The sequence below is a fragment of the Thalassophryne amazonica genome, chromosome 8 (assembly GCF_902500255.1).
Source record: "Thalassophryne amazonica chromosome 8, fThaAma1.1, whole genome shotgun sequence".
Classification (NCBI taxonomy): Eukaryota; Metazoa; Chordata; class Actinopteri; order Batrachoidiformes; family Batrachoididae; genus Thalassophryne; species Thalassophryne amazonica.
In genome coordinates, this window is record NC_047110.1 from 108,701,390 (window position 1) to 108,724,862 (window position 23,473).

The 23,473-nt window shown below is 41.4% G+C and overlaps 1 protein-coding gene across 2 annotated transcripts in view; it reads right to left on the reverse strand.

Moving 5' to 3' along the window:
• Window positions 1–23,473, reverse strand: part of tcp11l1 (t-complex 11, testis-specific-like 1) — a 32,811-nt gene that overhangs the window by 4,644 nt on the left and 4,694 nt on the right. For both annotated transcript variants that reach the window (XM_034177220.1, XM_034177219.1), the window contains exons 2-7: window positions 22,942–23,070; window positions 22,692–22,824; window positions 22,450–22,570; window positions 21,332–21,552; window positions 20,931–21,067; window positions 7,314–7,492 (exon numbers count right to left, since the gene is read on the reverse strand). In XM_034177220.1, the coding sequence (XP_034033111.1) occupies window positions 7,314–7,492; window positions 20,931–21,067; window positions 21,332–21,552; window positions 22,450–22,570; window positions 22,692–22,824; window positions 22,942–23,062 (912 nt within the window). In that variant the 5' untranslated portion in view covers window positions 23,063–23,070. The remainder of the gene's footprint in view (window positions 1–7,313; window positions 7,493–20,930; window positions 21,068–21,331; window positions 21,553–22,449; window positions 22,571–22,691; window positions 22,825–22,941; window positions 23,071–23,473) is intronic.

Sequence of the window (23,473 nt, forward strand, 5' to 3'; positions counted from 1 at the left end):
TCAGTCCAATGAATTTCAAGTTCCTGACAGCCACAGGAATAAAAGTAAATAAGTACGTAAAATTTATTCCCATAAGACCCATTGCGTGGTAAGTAAGAAACACAACATACAGTGAGGACAATAAGTATTTGAACAACCTGCAATTTTGCAAGTTCTCCCACATAGAAAATCATGGAGGGGTCTGAAATTTTCATCTTAGGTGCATGTCCACTGTGGGAGACATAATCTAAAAAAAAAAAAAATCTGGAAATCACAATATATGATTTTTTGATAATTTATTTGTATGTTACTGCTGCAAATAAGTATTTGAACACCTGTGAAAATCAATGTTAATATTTGGTACAGTAGCCTTTGATTGTAATTACAGATGTCAAACATTTCCTGTAGTTTTTCACCAGGTTTGCACACACTGCAGCAGGGATTTTGGTCCACTCCTCCATACAGATCTTCTAGGTTTGGAGTTTCAGCTCCCTCCAAAGATTTTCTATTGAGTTCAGGTCTGGAGACTGGCCAGGCCACTCCAGGACCTTGAAATGCTTCTTACGGAGCCCCTCCTTAGTTGCCCTGGCTGTGTGTTTGGGGTCATTGTCATGCTGGAAGACCCAGCCATGACCCATCTTCAATGCTCTTACTGAGGGAAGGAGGTTGTTTCCAAAATCGCGCAATACATGACCCCATGCATCCTCCCTTCAATATGGTGCAGTTGTCCTGTCCCCTTTGCAGAAGAGCACCCCAGAGTATGATGTTTCCACCCCCATGCTTCATGGTTGGGATGGTTTTCTTGGGGTTGTTCTCATCCTCTAAACATGGTAAGTGGAGTTGATACCAAAAAACTCTATTCTGGTCTCATCTGACCACATGACCTTCTCCCATGCCTCCTCTGGATCATCCAGATGGTCACTGGTGAACTTCAAACGGGCCTGGACATGTGCTGGCTTGAGCAGGGGGACCTTGCTGCCCTGCAGGATTTTAAACCATGACAGCATCATGTGTTACTAATGTAATCGTTGTGACTGTGGTCCCAGCTCTCTTCAGGTCATTGACCAGGTCCTGCTGTGTAGTTCTGAGCTTTCTCAGAATTATCCTTACCCCACAAAGTGAGATCTTGCATGGAATCCCAGACCGAGGGAGACTGACAGTCATCTTTTGTTTCTTCCACGTTCTAATAAATAATCATAACAGTTGTTGTCTTCTACCAAGCTGCTTGCCTGTTGTCCTGTCGTCCATCCCAGCCTTGTGCAGGTCTACAGTTTTGTCCCTGGTGTACTTAGACAGTTCTTTGGTCTTGGCTATGGTGGACAGGTTGGAGTGTGATTGATTGTGTGTGAACAGGTGTCTTTTATACAGGTAACAAGTTCAAACAGGTGCAATTAATACAGGTAAAGAGTGCAGAATAAGAGGGCTTCTTAAAGAAAAATTAACAGGTCTGTGAGAGACAGAATTCTTTCTGGCTGGTAGGTTAAATACTTATTTGCAGCAGTAACATACAAATAAATTATATATATATATATATATATATATATATATATATATATAAAAATCATACATTATGATTTCCGGATTTTTTATTTTTAGATTATGTCTCTCACAGTGGACATGTACCTAAGATGAAAATTTCAGACCGCTCCATGATTTCTAAGTGGGAGAACTTGCAAAACCGCAAGGTGTTCAAATACTTATTTTCCCCACTGTATGTACAATAAATTAAAATATCCTTCTTGTAAACATTGGGTCTCGACCTGATATGTGCAGGTAGGTATCTATTTCTTCCTCCACTAACATGACTACATTCAAATAGGTAGGAAAACTCATCACCAAGTTTTCCTAAGTTACAGAGTGTACACAATCAACTAGCATAGTCAATACCTTAGTATCTACCTCTAACTGCTAGAATTCCACTAGCACCGCATCTGAATTTTGATAGATAGCACCATGTATTGTCATTTAGGATACAAAGATAATTTTCAAGTTGAAGTGTATGTTTAAATATTCTACAGTTCTTACAAAGACTGTTATATACACTCAACAAAAATATAAACGCAACACTTTTGGTTTTGCTCCCATTTTGTATGAGATGAACTCAAAGATCTAAAACTTTTTCCACATACACAATATCACCATTTCCCTCAAATATTGTTCATAAACCAGTCTAAATCTGTGATAGTGAGCACTTCTCCTTTGCTGAGATAATCAATCAATCAATCAATCAATCAATCAATTTTTTTTATATAGCGCCAAATCACAACAAACAGTTGCCCCAAGGCGCTTTATATTGTAAGGCAAGGCCATACAATAATTATGTAAAACCCCAACGGTCAAAACGACCCCCTGTGAGCAAGCACTTGGCTACAGTGGGAAGGAAAAACTCCCTTTTAACAGGAAGAAACCTCCAGCAGAACCAGGCTCAGGGAGGGGCAGTCTTCTGCTGGGACTGGTTGGGGCTGAGGGAGAGAACCAGGAAAAAGACATGCTGTGGAGGGGAGCAGAGATCGATCACTAATGATTAAATGCAGAGTGGTGCATACAGAGCAAAAAGAGAAAGAAACAGTGCATCATGGGAACCCCCCAGCAGTCTACGTCTATAGCAGCATAACTAAGGGATGGTTCAGGGTCACCTGATCCAGCCCTAACTATAAGCTTTAGCAAAAAGGAAAGTTTTAAGCCTAATCTTAAAAGTAGAGAGGGTGTCTGTCTCCCTGATCTGAATTGGGAGCTGGTTCCACAGGAGAGGAGCCTGAAAGCTGAAGGCTCTGCCTCCCATTCTACTCTTACAAACCCTAGGAACTACAAGTAAGCCTGCAGTCTGAGAGCGAAGCGCTCTATTGGGGTGATATGGTACTACGAGGTCCCTAAGATAAGATGGGACCTGATTATTCAAAACCTTATAAGTAAGAAGAAGAATTTTAAATTCTATTCTAGAATTAACAGGAAGCCAATGAAGAGAGGCCAATATGGGTGAGATATGCTCTCTCCTTCTAGTCCCCGTCAGTACTCTAGCTGCAGCATTTTGAATTAACTGAAGGCTTTTTAGGGAACTTTTAGGACAACCTGATAATAATGAATTACAATAGTCCAGCCTAGAGGAAATAAATGCATGAATTAGTTTTTCAGCATCACTCTGAGACAAGACCTTTCTAATTTTAGAGATATTGCGTAAATGCAAAAAAGCAGTCCTACATATTTGTTTAATATGCGCTTTGAATGACATATCCTGATCAAAAATGACTCCAAGATTTCTCACAGTATTACTAGAGGTCAGGGTAATGCCATCCAGAGTAAGGATCTGGTTAGACACCATGTTTCTAAGATTTGTGGGGCCAAGTACAATAACTTCAGTTTTATCTGAGTTTAAAAGCAGGAAATTAGAGGTCATCCATGTCTTTATGTCTGTAAGACAATCCTGCAGTTTAGCTAATTGGTGTGTGTCCTCTGGCTTCATGGATAGATAAAGCTGGGTATCATCTGCGTAACAATGAAAATTTAAGCAATACCATCTAATAATACTGCCTAAGGGAAGCATGTATAAAGTGAATAAAATTGGTCCTAGCACAGAACCTTGTGGAACTCCATAATTAACTTTAGTCTGTGAAGAAGATTCCCCATTTACATGAACAAATTGTAATCTATTAGACAAATATGATTCAACCACTGCAGCGCAGTGCCTTTAATACCTATGGCATGCTCTAATCTCTGTAATAAAATTTTATGGTCAACAGTATCAAAAGCAGCACTGAGGTCTAACAGAACAAGCACAGAGATGAGTCCACTGTCCGAGGCCATAAGAAGATCATTTGTAACCTTCACTAATGCTGTTTCTGTACTATGATGAATTCTAAAACCTGACTGAAACTCTTCAAATAGACCATTCCTGTGCAGATGATCAGTTAGCTGTTTTACAACTACCCTTTCAAGAATTTTTGAGAGAAAAGGAAGGTTGGAGATAATCCATCCCACCTCACAGGTGTGCCATATCAAGATGCTGATTAGACACCATGATTAGTGCACAGGTGTGCCTTAGACCGCCCACAATAAAAGGCCATCTGAAAGGTGCAGTTTTATCACACAGCACAATGCCACAGATGTCGCAAGATTTGAGGGAGCGTGCAATTGGCATGCTGACAGCAGGAATGTCAACCAGAGCTGTTGCTTGTCTAATGTTCATTTCTCTACCATAAGCCATCTCCAAAGGCGTTTCAGAGAATTTGGCAGTACATCCAACCAGCCTCACAAACGCAGACCACGTGTAACCACACCAGCCCAGGACCTCCACATCCAGCACGCATGCGCACAAGGGTTCAAGGTTGGCTGATGTAATCGCACGTGATTTAAATCCATATAGTTTTTGAAAAAAATAAAAAGGTAGGATACTTTTCTAATAGACCTCGTAGTTGTTAGAAAATCTCATATAAAAGCTATTTATTTGGTAGCATATTATCAGAATTAAATCCATTTAAAAATACAGTGTTATTGCCTTTATGTAGGCCTGTCATTAAGTTCATGCCATCCCACACAGATCTGAGATCAGATTCACTAACTTTAGCCTCAATTTTAGTCTTATACCAAAGTCTAGCCTTTAGAATTTCAGCTCTCACAACCCTCCTAATTTCAGCATATGCCTTCTTGTCACCACTATTAAAAATTGTCCTCTTTTCCCTTAACAGCTGTTTCAGTTCTTTAGATATCCAGGGCTTATTATTGGGATAGGAAGCAACTGTCTTAGTTGGGATCACACTGTCCACACAGAAAGAGAAAGAGATGTAACTGCAAACAGCATCTGTCAGTTCATCAATGCTGCTGGATGATTCCTGAAAAATGGACCAGTCGGTACAGTGAAAACAGCCCTGCAGGGCCAAAGTGCTCCTGAACCACACAAGCCTGCACTTTGTCCCTGTGCAGCACAGGTCTGTACAGTAGTGTTCAGAATAATAGTAGTGCTATGTGACTAAAAAGATTAAACCAGGTTTTGAGTATATTTCTTATTGTTACATAGGAAACAAGGTACCAGTAGATTCAGTAGATTCTCACAAATCCAACAAGACCAAGCATTCATGATATGCACACTCTTAAGGCTATGAAATTGGGCTATTAGTAAAAAAAAAAAGTAGAAAAGAGGGTGTTCACAATAACAGTAGTGTGGCATTCAGTCAGTGAGTTTGTCAATTTTGTAGAACAAACAGGTATGAATCAGGTGTCCCCTGTTTAAGGATGAAGCCAGCACCTGTTGAACATGCTTTTGTCTTTGAAAGCCTGAGGGAAATGGGACGTTCAAGACATTGTTCAGAAGAACAGCGTAGTTTGATTAAAAAGTTGATTGGAGAGGGGAAAACCTATACGCAGGTGCAAAAAATTACAGGCTGTTCATCTACAATGATCACCAATGCTATAAAATGGACAAAAAAACAGAGACACGTGGAAGAAAATGGAAAACAACCATCAAAATGGATAGAAGAATAACCAGAATGGCAAAGGCTCACCCATTGATCAGCTCCAGGATGATCAAAGACAGTCTGGAGTTACCTTTAAGTGCTGTGACAGTTAGAAGAGGCCTGTGTGAAGCTAATTTATTTGCAAGAATCCCTCGCAAAGTTCCTCTGTTGACATGTGCAGAAGAGGTTACAATTTGCCAAAGAACACATCAACTGGCCTAAAGAGAAATAGAGGAATATTTTGTGGACTGATGAGAGTAAAATTGTTCTTTTTGGGTCCAAGGGCCGAAGACAGTTTGTGAGACGACCCCCAAACTCTGAATTCAAGCCACAGTTCACAATGAAGACAGTGAAGCATGGTGGTGCAAGCATCATGATATGGGCATGTTTCTCCTACTATGGTGTTGGGCCTATATATCACATACCAGGTATCATGGATCAGTTTGGATATGTCATAATACTTGAAGAGGTCATGTTGCCTTATGCTGAAAAAGACATGCCCTTGAAATGGGTGTTTCAACAAGACAATGACCCCAAGCACACTAGTAAATGAGCAAAATCTTGGTTCCATACCAACAAAATTAATGCCTCGCAGATGTGAAGAAACCATGAAAAACTGTGGTTATCCAACTAAATACTAGCTTAGTGATTCACAGGATTGCTAAAAAAGCAGTTTGAACATAATAGTTTTGAGTTTGTGGCGTCAACAGCAGATGCTACTATTATTGTGAACACCCCCTTTTCTACTTTTTTTTTTTTACTAATAGCCCAATTTCATAGCCTTAAGAGTGTGCATATCATGAATGCTTGGGCTTGTTGGATTTGTGAGAATCTACTGAATCTACTGGTACCTTGTTTCCCATGTAACAGTAAGAAATATACTCAAAACCTGGATTAATCTTTTTAGTCACATAGCACTACTATTATTCTGAACATTACTGTATGTAGGGAGAAGATGCACCACGTTACGATCAGAAAATCCTATTGCTGGACCAGCAACAGACTTATAGGCTCCCTTGATAGAGCGCAGAGATCTAATATTCTGTTCCCCAAGTGGGGCAGATGACATACTGGGTGAAACTGCTCAGCGTTTTTCTACAGTTGACATGATTAAAGTCATCAAGGAAGAAGTCTTTGATTGTAGATTGCAGTCTTGAGAAGATGACAACAGAAGCAGTTTTGATGTCCGCTCTGGGATGGATGTATACAACTGTTAAAAATATTTGGGGAAGTTCCTTGGGCAGATAAAATGGTCTAACAGACACCAACAGCAGCTCGATGTCCGGTAAGCAAAACCATTTGCGCCCAGTGGCACCATTGCACCACTTAGGTGCTACAGTCTGCAGGTACTACAGTATCATCTTCAAAACCAGGTGTAAGCTCAAACCTGGTATATTATTATTTCGCTTACATTCTAATATACTTTGATAATGTCAATCAGTGGTGTAAGTTTCATGCTGGATGTCCTTCCTGACACAGGTCTAGATGTACATGGACAAAGTGGCACAGGTGACCTTCAACAAGGAATCTTCAGTTTGGGAGGCAAAGGTGGTATCCATGTCCACCACCATACTGATCTCATGCTAACAATGAGATACATGTGACATAATGAAAATAAAGCGTAAAATATTCATATTGTACATGCATTTATCATTATTATAATTTTTTGTTTAACACGTCACATCTACATTTATTAAACTGTCTGGAGAGACGAGAAATAAAGTGAGGAAATAGAGAGGTCAATAAATATTAGGATTCATATTAGGTCTTTCCCTTGTTACCTTGATACCCTTGTTTGCAAACAAAGGTACGGTGCTGAAAACTACGATGTGTTGACATCGTATTTTGTTTTAAAAAATAATTAACAATGCTGAAAGACTGGTTTACCTCAGGAAAGGGGTCTGAGGCATGGTCCCATTTCAGCAGGCGTAGATACGCGTGGTTGTGGACCTGAAGGGGGAGGAGTGAGGGCGGGTCACATGAAGCTGCACCAGAACCATCAGTGTTGGTGTCTTTCAAGTATCTTGCAGTATCCTCGAGCCACTTCTCAGTGTAGTCTAAGGCATCTAAAAAGAGAAATGATTCCATTATTGACATAATGTGCAGGCAGTGGGCACACAATGAGCCATCATCCAGACAATCCCATCATCTGACACCTAGTACAGGCCTCAGGGCATACGTGAGCATGAAGTGGATGAGAGTTTATGACTCCCCGTGGATGGGACACCAGTCCATCACAGGTTACTTCACCAGTCAAAGCCGGTTCCCATTTACTGGGTACCGGTTGGGTGGACTGAGACAATGCAGTTCAAGCATCTTGTCCAAGGGGAGATAGGAAGCATGACTGGGGATCAAACCCAGGTCTACATATTGGGGGTGCCAACTTCTATCCCAGTGAAAGAAACAAAAAATTTTGCTGACTGTAATGTTGAAATGTTGCTAAGTAAAAGTTAATTCAGTGAAACTGTTGAAAGTTTTAAGTGTAATCCTCCAGTCTAGGATGTATGAGGCAGGGCAACCATGCTAGGGACTGGAAAGAGAAATTGTATGGGTTCAGTTACGTATCAATCAAACATTGTGTTGATTGTGTGGACCTCAAGCATGATTATCAAACATCACAGCTGTAAGGTTAATTAGTGATACCACCAACTGGACAGCAGTTACCCCGGAAAACTCATTAGTAAAATAGAACAAGTACAACTTTTAGCCTGCTCTATAGGTAGCTCAGTGGGATAAGGAGGTATGGAGATCTGAGTTTGATATGGAATCATGCTACCTGTCAGGGTCCTTGGGCAAAACATTTCATGTGATTTGTCCCAGTCCAGGACTTATTTATTCTTCTTATGCATGCTACCTAAGCAAGCTAGGTAGCTAGGCTACCTATTTAGCTTGGATGCTAATTCCACAAATACGTATGTATATGTCAAATATGATATGACATGTCAGTCTGAAAGCCGATGTACACACATGTGCGCATTATATCAATGTTTTTGGATGAATTTAATCTTTAATTGGGCAGAATTTCATGAAATGTTATGACTTGACAAGGCTAGCTAAGATGATAGCTGCTATGTTTACATCTACAATGTGACCAATATAGAGTTTGTGGGGGCTGATAGACATACCAATATTATGGAGTAAAATAAATTATATGAAGAGGTACAATGATATCCTTAAAAGAAGTTTTAAAGACTGTGAGATTGCTGACTGGGCTACACCCCCTGCAGATAGATTGGTTTGGAGGAGAACGGTTAGTGATGGCATCAAGACCTTTGAGACCAATAGACAGAAAGCTGAAGAGGAAAGACGCGCAAGAAGGAAAGCTGCTGAAGCTCTGAAACAGTTGGCAGCCTCCTAGTTAGGTGCCTGGATGAATTTCTTCTGAACCGCCATGCTCGTGTCGAATGGCAGTGATGAATGAATTTTATATATATATATATATATATATATATATATATGAATTAGGGGGAGGTGATGGTCTAGTGGGTAAGCGTTGGGCTTTGGACGAGAGGATCCTTGGTTCAAATCCCAGCCTGACCTGAAAATCTGTAAGGGCCCTTGGGCAAGGTCCTTAATGCCCTAGTTGCTCCCGGTGTGTAGTGAGCGGCTTGCACGGCAGCACTGATAGGGTTTTTCTCTATATTGTCAATATATGTATTATCAAATATTAATGTCTTCACTTTGATGTACTCTCTGTAATCATGTCTTTGATTTCTGTTCTCCATTATATACGTATATGCATGTGTGAAAGTTCATGTACCATTATTCCTCTAAATAATTACTTAGTGGCAAAAGCAATCATATGCGTTGAGCAAGTGACCATTCAATGTGCAGATTGTTTATCTAGAATTGTCAGACTGGTAGGCTGGGGTCATGATTAACTAATCACAGATGTGTACTTTTGATTAATGGTTCAGCCTTGAAGGAGAGCATGGCAACCTGACATTGTTATGGAAAGCTTAGGAGACAGGGCTCATATCAATGTAAGACCAGACTTTGTGTCTTTCCATTGTGTTGTGATATCGTCATTCCTATATGCTGTATGCAGCGATATTCAATAAATAGGAGAGGCAATGGGCGGGACCTTTAGGACGGACGACAGTTCTTTCTGAAGGAACTTCTCATTTGTTCTCTCCTGTACAGGATAAAGAAATTCAGTCTCTCCTGGGTGATCATTTCTGTGTGTGTGTGTGTAAACTTTTCAGGTCTAACTCTGAAAAACTCTAACATCTTGGTCCTTCGAGCCGGATGCCAACAGACCGGAAACTCGTCGGCCCATGACGGAGAACGCCCGTGGAGTCTGCTGCCGCAGCGCAGGAAATCAGTTCCTGCAGTTCCCTTTCTGGGTGGCGGGTCTCCTCCCTAATGGGTTGACGCCTACCGAGGTGAAAGCATACGGACTGCAGCAGTGACAGAGTGTGATCACGGTGAGACTGTTTTTCTTCACGTGACCGCGTGTGGCTGGACCATCGCGGAGAAAAAAACCGTGCACGTGAGCGGGGGTGGCTGGGACCATCGCGGAAGGAAAAAAACACCCGTAATGTCTTTCTTGGTTCATCTCTTGGCTTAAACACTATAAGGTGTGAGGCTAAGGCCCGGCTGTAAAGCGTTAAATTTTACTCTCTGAGAAAAGTCAGGCGGCGCAGCGGTTAAAGACCATCTGCTACGGAGCAGCGTGCGCGCGCGCTGCATCTCCCGCTGTATCAGACACCTGATGTGGCTGTTGGCTTCAGACTGAGCCGCAGCGGTTACAATTGGCAATTAATAAAGCAAGAGACAACAGGAGACCACTTTCGGGTCCGGAACAACATGTAAAAAACTGTACAGTGTTAGGTCGGTGAAACCTTCGGTAGGCGGGCCGTAAAATTCTGCTATATATTATATAAATATATTATATAAATTAAGATATAAAAACCGGTTGGAGCAGAAGTGTGATAATAGCGGCGCTAAAACGTGATAATAGCTGAAGCGTAGCGGTGTGATGTGTGTGTTTTTATGACTGAGGACATACACGACTGAAGCACGGGGGCTGTCACCAGTTTTAACCCACTGGCAGAAACGAAGCCCTGTCTGTGAAGTAGGTTGTAAGCGTTCTATACGCACCACACCTGTTTGTGAAGCTACGAGTCTGGAAAGAAGCCCTAAGCAAGGTCACCCACCTCTCAGAGGTCGAAGTGGTGACACTTTTCAGACTGATCGGTGACCAAACAGTGAAAAAAGAACAACAGCCTGTTCGTCTAGATCTCCCTATGAGATAACCCCACGAACAGCTAAAATGGGTAACCGCTGTTGTTCTCACACATGACACACAGTCAAATGATGTTAGGTACATGAAGACCAAAGATACAGCATCACCTGAATACTTAAAAATGTGGAAAGAGACAGTTAATTTCTCTTGAAAATTACAGTTAAACTCCACAACAAAGTAATTTGACACCATAAAAGAGAACACCAGTGATTTTATAAAGAGGAATTTGAGACGTGGAGTGAAAAATACACCAGACCATGCTTTTGTACCAAACACAGCAGTTCTTAAACCTGCTAGAGCAGTCATAATGATGTGTGAGGAACAAGTGTATTTTGTAGGAAAGGGCAAAGGTTAGCGCTGCAGAGCAGCCAGAGGTAAATCCCGTGGCCGTGTGATAAAGAGGAATTTGACATGTTGGTAGTGTGGAAAGAAAGGGACACTTCACGCGTGAATGTACACACTCGCAGAGATAAGGAGTTCTCCGTTTTCAACATGAATTTTGTTTATGTACATAAGGTTGCAGAGCTTTTTTCCTAGCAGATTATAGTTGTCAGTTTTTCCTTACTTTTGTTCTGTTGTCGCTATACAGACAGATTGTGTGTAATTATTGTGAATTGTTTTAGATAAAACTTTCAAGGTCACAGTTGGTGGCACTCCAACATTTTAAAGTGTGGAGTTAAGAAACTGAGAAATAAGTGCACATAAATCAATTTTGTACATGTATATGAGTGTGAGTTGGTGTCCAGGGTAAAAGATAGAATATTTTGAGGGCGAATTCTGAAATAGATCTGTTGATGAAATAGAACTTTTCAGCTTGGTTTGATGATAACTCAAAGACAATAAATACTATCATCTTCCTACTTCCCATATCGAATGATCATGTAACTGGGATGAAGTGGTTAAAATATGGTTGATTTTTGTACACTGGATAAGGTGTAAAAGTTGATGGGTTTCGCCTACTTAACGGATTTTAAGCAAAGCTGATCAAGATTATATTCCATTAATGATTGGTTTATTGTTGTGTGATATAGTCTTTGTGTGTTGTTTTGAAATTTGTGTGAGGTGATTCTTTTCTGTCTGGGAAAAAAAAAAAAGAGAAGAAAATTCAGATTGACTGCTTCAACTGAACATTGCAGTATTTGGCTAAGCTTGCCTCAGTAATCATGAATGAGCTACTGTGGAACTGACCACTTAGATCAATGAGTGCCAGCGGGTATTCATAAACTCGTCTGGAAACAGGCTCATCTAGGCAATAACGACTTTGGGTTATAAAACATTTCTATGAATCAGTTCCCCAGTATACATATTAAATACTGCTAAAAGATTGAAAAATTGTGATTAACTGGTCCACTAATTTTTTGATGGCACATAACAGACAGAAGGGAGCAGTGGTTGTGGTAGATTCTCTGAGGACTATTAAAAAAAACTGATTGTGAGACTGTGATTGCATACCCGGTTCTTGACCTCCGGGTCAAAAACAACCTGACAGAAGGTTGGCGAAAGAAAAAAAAAAAGAAAAAAAGAAAAAGTCTCCTATCAGTTCACTGTACTTAGTAGTTCCATTGATGGCTACAGGTCTACATGTGTGTATAATATGTTGCGTGTAATGTAACACAGGTCTTCTTTGGACCTGTGGACGTTTTTTGGGTTTTTATTTGAGAAGAGTTGGGTTATTTTTGCTTGTTGTAAGCAGTTGTAGTATTTTGTTCCTGGTCTGGGGTGTTGGAGGAGGAGCGTGTACACACAGCTGCTGAGGGAAGCTCTAAATGCTCACTTCCCTCCTCCTCCCCCTCCTCTCCCCACCGCTCCACACCTCCACAACTCGAGGGAGGATTTGAGAAACACTGCAGCAATGTTTTGTTGTGCTTTAACACATGAAATACAGTTGGTTTACATGTAATTGATACTAATGTTTTAAAAAGTGCTTCTTACTGTTAAATTTAGAGAGATGATGTTTATTTGATGTAATCATTTCCAGCTTTAATGTTGTTTGCATTACATTGCATTGACTTTACCAAATGCAATGTTCTATTTTTTTTTTTTTTTTGAAGCGTGGTTTGTTTTGGGAACAAAGTATAATTTATCACTCCAGCCGAAGAGCAGAGCAGAAGGTTGTACAGTGTGTGAACAGTAAGACTATGTTGATTATTGTAACATGTTTATAGAGCTCCTGTTAGACACATTAATATTGGCGAGGGTGAACTGACACCAATGTAGAAGCAACAAATAATGAGAACTCAATATTTTGATATATTGTGTGAATATATTGTGTCAATAATGTGAACTCTTAAGTGGATGCAACTAACCCCTGCTGCACATCAAAGAAGAAGCGGCAGGCTTTCATAAGGCATTGATCACCAATGAAGTGCTTATTAAGTATTTTTTTTGATACAGGCAGATTAAGTTAGGCTTTAAAGGACAGAGATTGTTGGACAACTTTTCACTTTATTATTGTCCATTCTGACCCATAGTTATTCCTGCAAACCAAGTATTGTTTGTGTATCTGATTCTGTCATTTTTATTCTATTTATTGTTGGTGTTTAATTAATCCAACAGATCCACTCTGGGATTAATAAAATAGAATCATCTATTCTGGGATAAATTACTAAAAGATACTTCAATTCACTTTCAATGATCCTGTATGTTTGATGTTCTTTGCAATTAAAGCTGTTTTGCCATGACACCTCTTAATGGGTGTTCCCCCACCCCTTGGAACCCCTGCCCAGTATGGAAGGCTGCGAGCCCATGACGGGTAAGATCCCATCTTAAACCCTGGGACAACCTAAGGCAGGCCCAGTCACGATTACTCAACCTTGTCTCTGTGACGCTCTGACTCACTAGGACATGGGGAGATGGCACTGGCGTACTGTGGTGGGGTCAAATTTGCCCGTATGCCTACATGGTAAGGCAGTGTATTGATTTAATTGGAGTATTGGATCATTGTCGGGAACTGAATTGTCATTTTAAGATCGGTCTGCACGTATTAATTGATGATAATCAATGCTTATCATTCATCCAATCAATCAATTTTGAAATGATTGGACTGGTTAATAATCATTTTGTGACATTTGGATTTCAGACATATGCAAAGCATTACTGCGAAGCATGTTTAATCTGTGCAAAGCACAATTCACAGGGTAATGAGAGACCAAAACGAGGGAAATTTCCAACACCTCAATACCCGTTTCAAATGGATTTTATTGAATGAACCAATGTGAAGGGAAAATATTGCCTAGTACTGATTGAAGCATATAACAAATGGGTAGAGGTGTTCCCTGTTAGACATGCAGATGCTCTAACAGTGGTGAAGATACTTTGTAGAGACATAATTCCAAGACATGGGCTACCCGAAACAATGTACAGTGATAATGGCATTCATTTTGTAAATGAAATCATCCAACATTTGACAGAACATTTGAAGATAAATGTAAAAACACATTGTGCTAATCATCCTCAAAGTGCAGGTTTAGTGGGAAGAACAAATGGAACAATTAAAAGTGAGCTCAGGGAAATGCATTGTGGAAGAAAAAAAAAAAATCCTGGGTTTGTTTTTTTATTTGGTGAAATTGTACATGCATATAACACCCAGCTCATGACTAGCTGCTAGCAAACTAGCGACTGGCCTTAAGCCATTCAAAATTTTGTATGGCAGGCCCTACAGAATACCAGATTTACAGAAGATAGCTGGGCCTGATAGTGAGGATGAGGAATTAGTTGATTACATGAGACGAGTATTGTCCCATAAGAACGTTATACATTCTAACACCATACCAGACGCTCCTATTTCTGTGCAGGACCCTGAGGGTCAGATCCAGATCGGCGACTGGGTGCTGTTAAAGACTATTAAGAGGAAGAACTGGTCATCTCCAAGGTGGGAAGGTCCATTCCAAAAGCTGCTGACCACCCCCACTGCCGTGAAAATTGCAGAAAGGTCATCTTGGGTGCATCTATTCCACTGTAAAAGACAAAGATACCTGAAAGATCCCGAGCAAGACAAGGGGAGCAACGTGTAACAGTGTCGGCTGATGGCCTATAGGCCCAGTAACAGCTGGAAGCGCGTCACAACAGAGATAGAGAGTGACCAGGAGTGAACAAAGACAAAGACCAGAGATTGAAGCAGGCGCCTGGGGCCTGAAGCAGATGAGAAACCAGCTACAACCGAGAAGAATCCTGTCCACGTAATCCAGGATTAGAAGCAGACGTACTACAGGCTTGAAATAAGAGCACTGACATGACCAGACCAGGAAAAAAGAAGCAGACGAAACTGCATCTTTGAGAACAGGAGACAATCCTGTTCTATTCCTGTGCACCTGTGTTTAAAGAAAATGTCAAGAACAGGGCACAGGACAGAGTACATGACACATTATTTTAATTCCACTTGCAACATGCTTTACACATACTGATGATAGCACAGATTTATGCACTACAGCTGAAGGGAACTAACATAAAAAGAGTTCCAGATTCCCTCAGCCCCTTGCTGAACAGAACTGAGACTGTGAACTGTCACCTTCAGCCCCTAAGCCCAGACAAACTGAACCTTTTTGAACTGTCACCAAAGAAAGAAGACATCTTCAAAACCAGAACTGTTGTCTCTCCCTGCCCCTGGGGATGAAGAGAGAGAGAGAGAGAGAGAGAGAGAGAGAGAGAGAGAGAGAGAGAGAGAGAGAGAGAGAGAGAGAGAGAGAGAGAGAGAGAGAGAGAGAGAGAGACATAGCAACTGGTTGTTCAAAATGTAGCTATGGAGAGCTTTGCTGCCCGAGCAGGCTGCAAACTGCGCACCTGATGATGATTTTGACAATTATTGCTGCGATTGTGGCGTTTACTGTGTGGTGGTATGAAAAATATATGAACCACGTTACAATTCAGACTAGAAGGAAGGGATACATTTATTCAAATTTGGTGACAAGTACCTTTACTAACTATATGCATGTGTCTCCTCAAAAACAGCAGAAAAACTTTGCAATAACAGATTATTGGACAACTCAACCTGCTTAATGATAGTCAATATAGGTTAAGATGCAACAGAAGCGATTAATAAACACAGAGTTTGTGGAGTTCCTCAGGATTCTGTGTTGGCACCAAAGTTATAAGTTATGCATATTGTATATCAATGATTTATGTAAAGTCTCGGATCTGTTTAGAGCGAATTTGCAGATGATACGAACTCATTTAGTTGAGGAGATAATTCGTAACAATTATTAGATGATCTGGGATCAAAGATGATAAAGTTGAAGAGTTGGTTCAGTTCGATATGAACAAACTGTCACTAAGTTGGTCTAAAAAACTAAAATAATGTTATTGGGAAACTATAAAAAGGATGAACAAATACAGTTAAACATACAGGGAGTAAATGTAGAACCTGTCGGAGAGAACAAGTCATTAGGGATGGTCATCAATGTCAGGATCAACTAGACAACACATATCCAACATAGTCAAGAGAAAGCACTACATACTCTGTGTTGCACACTGATTGAGTCTTACTTGACCCATGGTGCTGAAGTATAGGGCAATAACTACAACACTGCAGCACAACCATTATTCAACCTTGGAGTGAGAGGAAAAAGGAAAAAAAAAAAGAAAGAGGATTAAGAATAATTCATAATGCAGGTTATTGGGATCATACCAATCCACTGTTTATTAAATCAAAAATTTTAAAACTCCACGACATGATTTAATTTAAGACTGTTCGATTGATGTATAAAGTAAAACATAAGCAAGTATCTTTCAGAATTCAAGGATATTTTATGCAAGAGAAGGAATATATAATTTAAGGGATTTGTATTATTTTAAAGCTGTGGGCGCAAGGACGACCGGAAAATGCTTCTATGTCTCTGTTTGTGGCCTAAACAATTGGAATAAGCTACCTGAGAAACTCCAATGATGTCCAAATATCAATCAGTTTAAATATTTATACAAAGAAATGGTGTTCTACGGGTATGTATTTGATGGAAACCACTGAACTGACTTACTATGTGTTATGATTTGTTGTATGATTCCTCTTGCTTGATCAATGGCTCAACGGATGATTTCCACCACAATTGATGGCTTATTGCTGGACCATTACTATGTTGCATTATTGTTATTGGAGACTGAATTATGTCAACCCGTCCCGACAGGGAAAACGGGTGGTTAGGTACACTGTAAGTTTTTGATATTTCTACAATGATAATGTTAGACGTGTAGATATTAATTTGGATAAACAGGGGGAAGAATGACAGGGTTTTTCTCTATACTGTCAATATATGTATTATCAAATATTAATGTCTTCACTTTGATGTACTCTCTGTAATCATGTCTGATTTCTGTTCTCCATTATATACGTATATGCATGTGTGAAAGTTCATGTACCATTATTCCTCTAAATAATTACTTAGTGGCAAAAGCAATCATATGCGTTGAGCAAGTGATCATTCAATGTGCAGATTGTTTATCTAGAATGTCAGACTGGTAGGCTGGGGTCATGATTAACTAATCACAGATGTGTACTTTTGATTAATGGTTCAGCCTTGAAGGAGAGCATGGCAACCTGACATTGTTATGGAAAGCTTAGGAGACAGGGCTCATATCAATGTAAGACCAGACTTTGTGTCTTTCCATTGTGTTGTGATATCGTCAATCCTATATGCTGTATGCAACGATATTCAATAAATAGGAGAGGCAATGGGCGGGACCTTTAGGACGGACGACAGTTCTTTCTGAAGGAACTTCTCGTTTGTTTTCTCCTGTACAGGATAAAGAAATTCAGTCTCTCCTGGGTGATCATTTCTGTGTGTGTGAACTTTTCAGGTCTAACTCTGAAAACTAACATTTACTCCCTGACATCGGGGTGAATGTGAGGCATTATTGTAAAGCGCTTTGAACATCTGATACAGATGGAAAAGTGCTATATAAATGCAGTCCATTTACCATATGAATGAAAGAAATTGCTGCCTTTGGAACAACAGGTCATGGGTTCAAACTCCAGTGAGGACACACATCCACTAAGGGTCCCCAGGCTAGACCCCCCCATGCTACTCAACCAGCCTACCTCGAAATCATAAAAAACAAATAAAGCCACACCGGCTAGGACATTGCCCAGGTTAACAAGGTCTGCGTCAGTTGTTGAGGAAGCAGGACCCACTGACGAACAACAGCATACTGGAACAAGACGTACATGGACAAAGACTGACAAGATTGAGAGGTTACATGCAACACATGTGGGAACAACAGATGACACTGACCAAGGAGCACCTGGTAGCTCAGTGTCCCAACATCAACAGATGGAAGCTACTATCAAAACTAGAGATCCAGAGGCTACAGCAGCATGGTACTGAGCAGTGTGAACACAAGGAGCAGAGCCTGATAGGAGAGAGCAGTGTTAAGGAAGCAGATGATACCCAAATACCTCCTATGACAGCTACAGATGCATCTACTGAGCTGACGATGTGGCCAGACTAAAGCAGATGGCAACATGACCAAGAGTATGACTCCCCCAGCTCACTGACAGAGTCCAGTCAGGAGACATGCTTGCAGACATTAACACAGTTCTACTCACCATCCCCACTACCAGCATTACAGAAACCAATGAACTCATGACACACTTGGGTATAAGATCAAGAATCCCTCCAAAGGGAGAACCCTCCATGGAGAAGATTGGAGGTCAACCCTAATTCCAGAAAGCCTGGAAAAATGATAGCCAATTAATAGAGGTACATATGGCCAACATGAGACACAGGTCCTGGATGGATACCAAGTACAACAAGATGTCCATAACTGAGGCCCTGGAAACTGCCAAACAAATGCTCACAACTCTGGCTACTGGGCTGAAGAGATAGACCAGAGAATGCCTGGATGAGAGAAGCAGAAACCAAGAAAATAAATGGCCTGTTCTCCAATGATCAATCCAGGCCTATGACTCAATGCCTCACACATGGATACTGGAGTGCTTGGCACTATAGAAGGCTAATGATAACCTTCAGCAGGAACTCAACTGGACTGTGGAAGACGTCACTGGAGGTCAACTCCAAGACAACCGCACAAGTCTCCATCAAGTGCAGAATATACCAAGGTGATGCACTGTCCCCACTGTTGTTCTGCATAGGCCTTAACCCCCTCAGCCAATGCATCATGAAGAGCAGCTATGGATATTGATTCAAAAATGGAGTAACCATCAGCCACCTCCTGTACATGGATGATAGCTGTATACCAAGCATGAGAGAAACACTAATTCACTGATCCACCTCACCAGGATCTACAGTGAGGATATCGGGATGTCATTAGATAAGTGTGGCTGAATGGTCTCAAAGAGAGGGAAGGCGATCCAGACTGAAGGGGTGGAGTTGCCAGAAGGCAGGACAGGGGACATACACGACAGCTACAAGTACCTGGGAATTCCACAAGCTAATGGGAACCATGATGAAGATGCAAGAAGGTCAGCTGCAGCCAAACACCTCCAGAAGGTAAGACTGAGAAGCTAGCTCAGGAATAAGAATAAGATCCAAGTCATCAATACATATGCCTTACCAGTCATCAGACACCCAGCTGGGATAGTAAGTTGGTCACAGGAGGAGACAGATGCCACTAATGTCAAGACACAAAAACTTCTCACAATGCACAGAGGTTTCTACCCAACGTCCAATACCCTGAAGACCTATGATCAACGCAAAGAGGGAGGGTTCGGATTAGTGAGTGTCAGAGCCACAATCCAGGATGAGACAAGGAGCAAACATGAATACATCAGAAAGATGGCCCCCTGAGATCAGCTGCAGCAAGAATGCCTCGGGCAGCTGAAGACGGATGGTGATAAGGAGCAGGAGGAGGAGATATCATGGAAGAACAAGCCCCTCCATAGCATCGACAGATACAAGAAGTTGCTGACATCAAGAAGACCTACCAGTGGCTAGAAAAGGCCGACCTAAAGGACAGCACAGAGGCTCTGATCACGGCGGGTCAACAACACGCCCTAAGCACCAGACCCATAGGGGCAGGAGTCGACCACAGCTGACAGGACCCAAGTTGCAGGCTGTGCAAAAGTGGCCCAGAGACATTCCAGCACATAGAAGCAGGATGCAAGCTGGGACAGCGTACACCGAGAGGCACAACCAAGTGTTGGAAATCGTGTACACAAACATCTGTGCCGCATACGGATTAGATGTCCCCAAGTCATCGGGACTTGGGGATATCCAGAGCTTAAGGAACACACACATACCACCCTCTCCAGGGGGTGAGAGAAAGGTGTTTATTTATAAATATATATATTTTACAATACTGATATATAAAATTGTTTATTTCTCACTAAGTTTTCCAAAATATAACAGAAAAATAACCAAACAGATTATATTTATACAGAGATACAGCTTATTTTTTTGTTGGCACAATCTACCGACACGTCATGCTGCCGACACATTGTCTTCACTCAGACACTGTGTCGCATCGCTAAACCTTTGCATAAAATAAGACTTCTGGTCAATTTTAGCCTCGTCTAGCTGGTGACCACTTGTTTCTCGTCAATGTAAAACACCCACTCTAAATGAAAATGAATGGCAGCTGGTTGCTTTGCCCCTGTCTCTTCCATCTAATGTAACAAAGAGGGTGATGAGGGTCCCCAGCCATGTTTGACAGAATTGTAACCAATGCTGTCAGAGAGCCCCTCTGCTGGATAAACTATGTTATTCCACCATTTCCAACCAAAAGTTCTGCAAAAATAACGCAGACACTGATATGTTCGGGAAAGGATCATATTAATAAAATAACATGCTTTTGGAGGTCGGTATGCATTTTCAGAGGTCCAACGTTCATGCACAGTCGCCCAAAATTCGGCAGTGCACCCTCATCAAACTGGCTGCTTTAGCTGCTGTTCATTGTCGTACTATCCATGAGAAAATCATCCAGAATATCCGTATTTGGACCAACACACACTTCTCACCTTTTATCTTTTTCTCTGCGGACAGTTCTTGGGCTGCGCCGGCTATGACGTCATTTGTTTACACACAGCGGGCAGGTATAGCCAGGTAGCGTTGACGTAAATCTACGATACCGGCCCAGCAACGCCCCAGGAAAGTGATAATAATGACATAATATCCTACAACTGATATATCGGTCTGTATCACCTCACAGGTCCTATAGCTGAACTTGACCTGAAATAATAGTACAAATTACTCCAGTGAATGAACAGAGTAAAACAAATTACATTAAAAATCAATTACATTTCACTGTGGATAAAAATGCAGCTGGGATTGATGTCAAAAAATTCTAATGGACATGAAAGGTTCATTTACTGGGCTGTTTCTCCAGAAACTCCTGGAACTTGTTCCTCTCATACTCGACCGACTGCTGCATGAGATGAGGCCTGATGCTGGTGAGGGCAAAGTTAGCCATGTCCACCTTCATCAGATCCAGCACAGAGAATATTTCCCTTTTCAAAGGACAGGTTGGAAAGACAGAAACACACAGAGAAAATGGGGGGGGGGGGGGGGGCACTTAAAAAACTGTTACAAAAATGCTGTAAAATATAAAATTACATCCTCTTAAAATAAATTGAGCTCAGTGCTCTGTTTCTATCCAGAACACGCTGACCTCTACAGAGTAATGGATTGGATGAAATTGCAAAATCTATAAATATACTCCCTGAACATTCAGTCCTAATAATAGCCACCCCCACCCCACCCCACTGAATTACTTGAGCAGAGGCACAATATCTGTGATCTCCTTGAGCTTCTGGATGTCTCCGTCTCTGCAGGGGGCGCATAATGAGCCCATCATCCCGACAATAAACTGCGACAGCCCACTAATGTCGAGCGCTCCGTTCTCCGCCTGCTGCTGGATCAGAGGCAGATCCAGAACCTCCTCGATATGGGTGTGCAGACGACCATGACCCGGCAGTAAGAACGACAGAAGTGTCTGCAAGAGTAGAGAACAGAGGACTGATTAGTGCAGCTGGAAAGAAGGAAGGAAGAAGCAAAACAAATGATCAGGACGCAATGAGTAAAGAGTGGGGCAAACTATATGTATGGTCAACTCGACGGGTGAGGTGTGCATGCGCAGTTTTACAGTGAAGAGAGGTAGATAAACTCGGAGGGAGGTGTTATAGTTCGGGGAAGAGAGAACTGCACATGCATGCGCAGTTGTGCGGTGGAGATCATCTCGTCTGGACACTAGTTTTCTCCCACATCCAAGACATGTGGGTTAGGTGGAGTGGAAACTTTAAACTGTCCATAGGTGTGCGTGCAGGTGTGAATGTGTTTGTTTGTCTATATGTGGACCTGTGACAGATTGGCGTCGTGTTCAGGGTGTACTGTGCCTCACACACCTTTTGTCTTTACATTAAAAAAAAAAAAAAAAATCAGTAACTGTGTTTTCAATTTAAAAAAGTAAAGACTTGCATGTACACACGCGGTTTTTAAAGTACAATATTGTCGTTAGATGACGGGGCAGCTCATCTCAACAGAACACCGCAGCACCTGGAACCCATGTAAACACGGGGAGAACATGCAAACTCCACACAGAAAGGCCACAGGTGGGAATCGATCCCATGACCTTCTTGCTGCGAGGCAACAATGCAAACCACCAACCCACCATGCTGCCTGTAATTGTGTTCCTCAAAATATAAATTTCTTTTTACTTTCATAAATGTGTTCCTCAACTCACACATTTGCTTTGTAAATGTCGATTTCATTTGCATTTCCCAGCAGCCACAAACCTGATTTTTATTTAGTTATTTTGAGGGCACAAATTTTACACCTCATGATATAGTGAGGATAAATTCCAATTTCCTAAATAAACCCTCTGCCATCACACCTCTTTGATCTCAGCCAGCAGTTTGATGGCGTGGCTGTACGATGGTGGATCCTCATTCAGCTGAGCTTCCAAACAATACCAGAATGCTTTGTGCACAATCTCCTTAACTCTCCGCTCCAAACTGTTGAGAGAGAGAGAGAACAGTTACTGAGAGCCGTGTGGCTTTGCTCTCAAATGTTCAGTATAAAGTCTTTGCTACTGCAGCAGTATCCGACGCTACCATCACAATTCAAAAGTATCACCTTTGCTCAGGAAGCTCTGCAGGTTTGACCTGAAAAGCATCATTGACCATGATCTCATGAGCCAAAGCCATGTTAGTGACTCCTTTAGCTGTTTCCAACAGCTCCTCCACAGAGACAAATCTGGACGGGCTGCCTGTGAAGGAGGCAAAATGTGGCATAAACACACCGTTTTTAAGTGTTGCTGTGAAGGTCAAGAAGTGCCATTCCAGTGGACTTTTTGTAAGTGGATTTCACCAGCACAGATACTCGCCTTGTGGAGTATTTCCTCTGTGTGGGCTCCGAGTGTCTGTGTGTACTCTCTTCCGCACCGTCTCCTCAGGAGTGTCCTGCATCCTTTCCTCCTTTGCGTCCTTGTCTCCTTCAGTGGGCATGTTTGGCTCTGCAGGATAACAGACGACCATTTATACTGCACATGACTGCACTTCATGATACTGTAGGGTTTCACAGGACAGCAGAAGCTTTGTAATATTCTACTTCTTATTTTTACAAACAGGAAGCACAGCAAACAGCAAAACAAAGACAACTCTGTACACATTCAGAGTAAGTGAAAAGAGACATCTGCACACATGGGAACATCGGTTAAATAGCATTTGGAAGCAGAGGGCGCCTGCAGGATGCAAACAAATGTCAAAGTTGCAATATGCTCACGAGTAAATAACGCTTTAAATATTTCAACATCCTCAAGTGTTTCAGCTTAGACTCTTGTATAATCACCACTTAATGAAACTTTAAGAATAAATATTTGTTCAAGTACAGCAGAACCAGATGCTTATAAAAAAAAA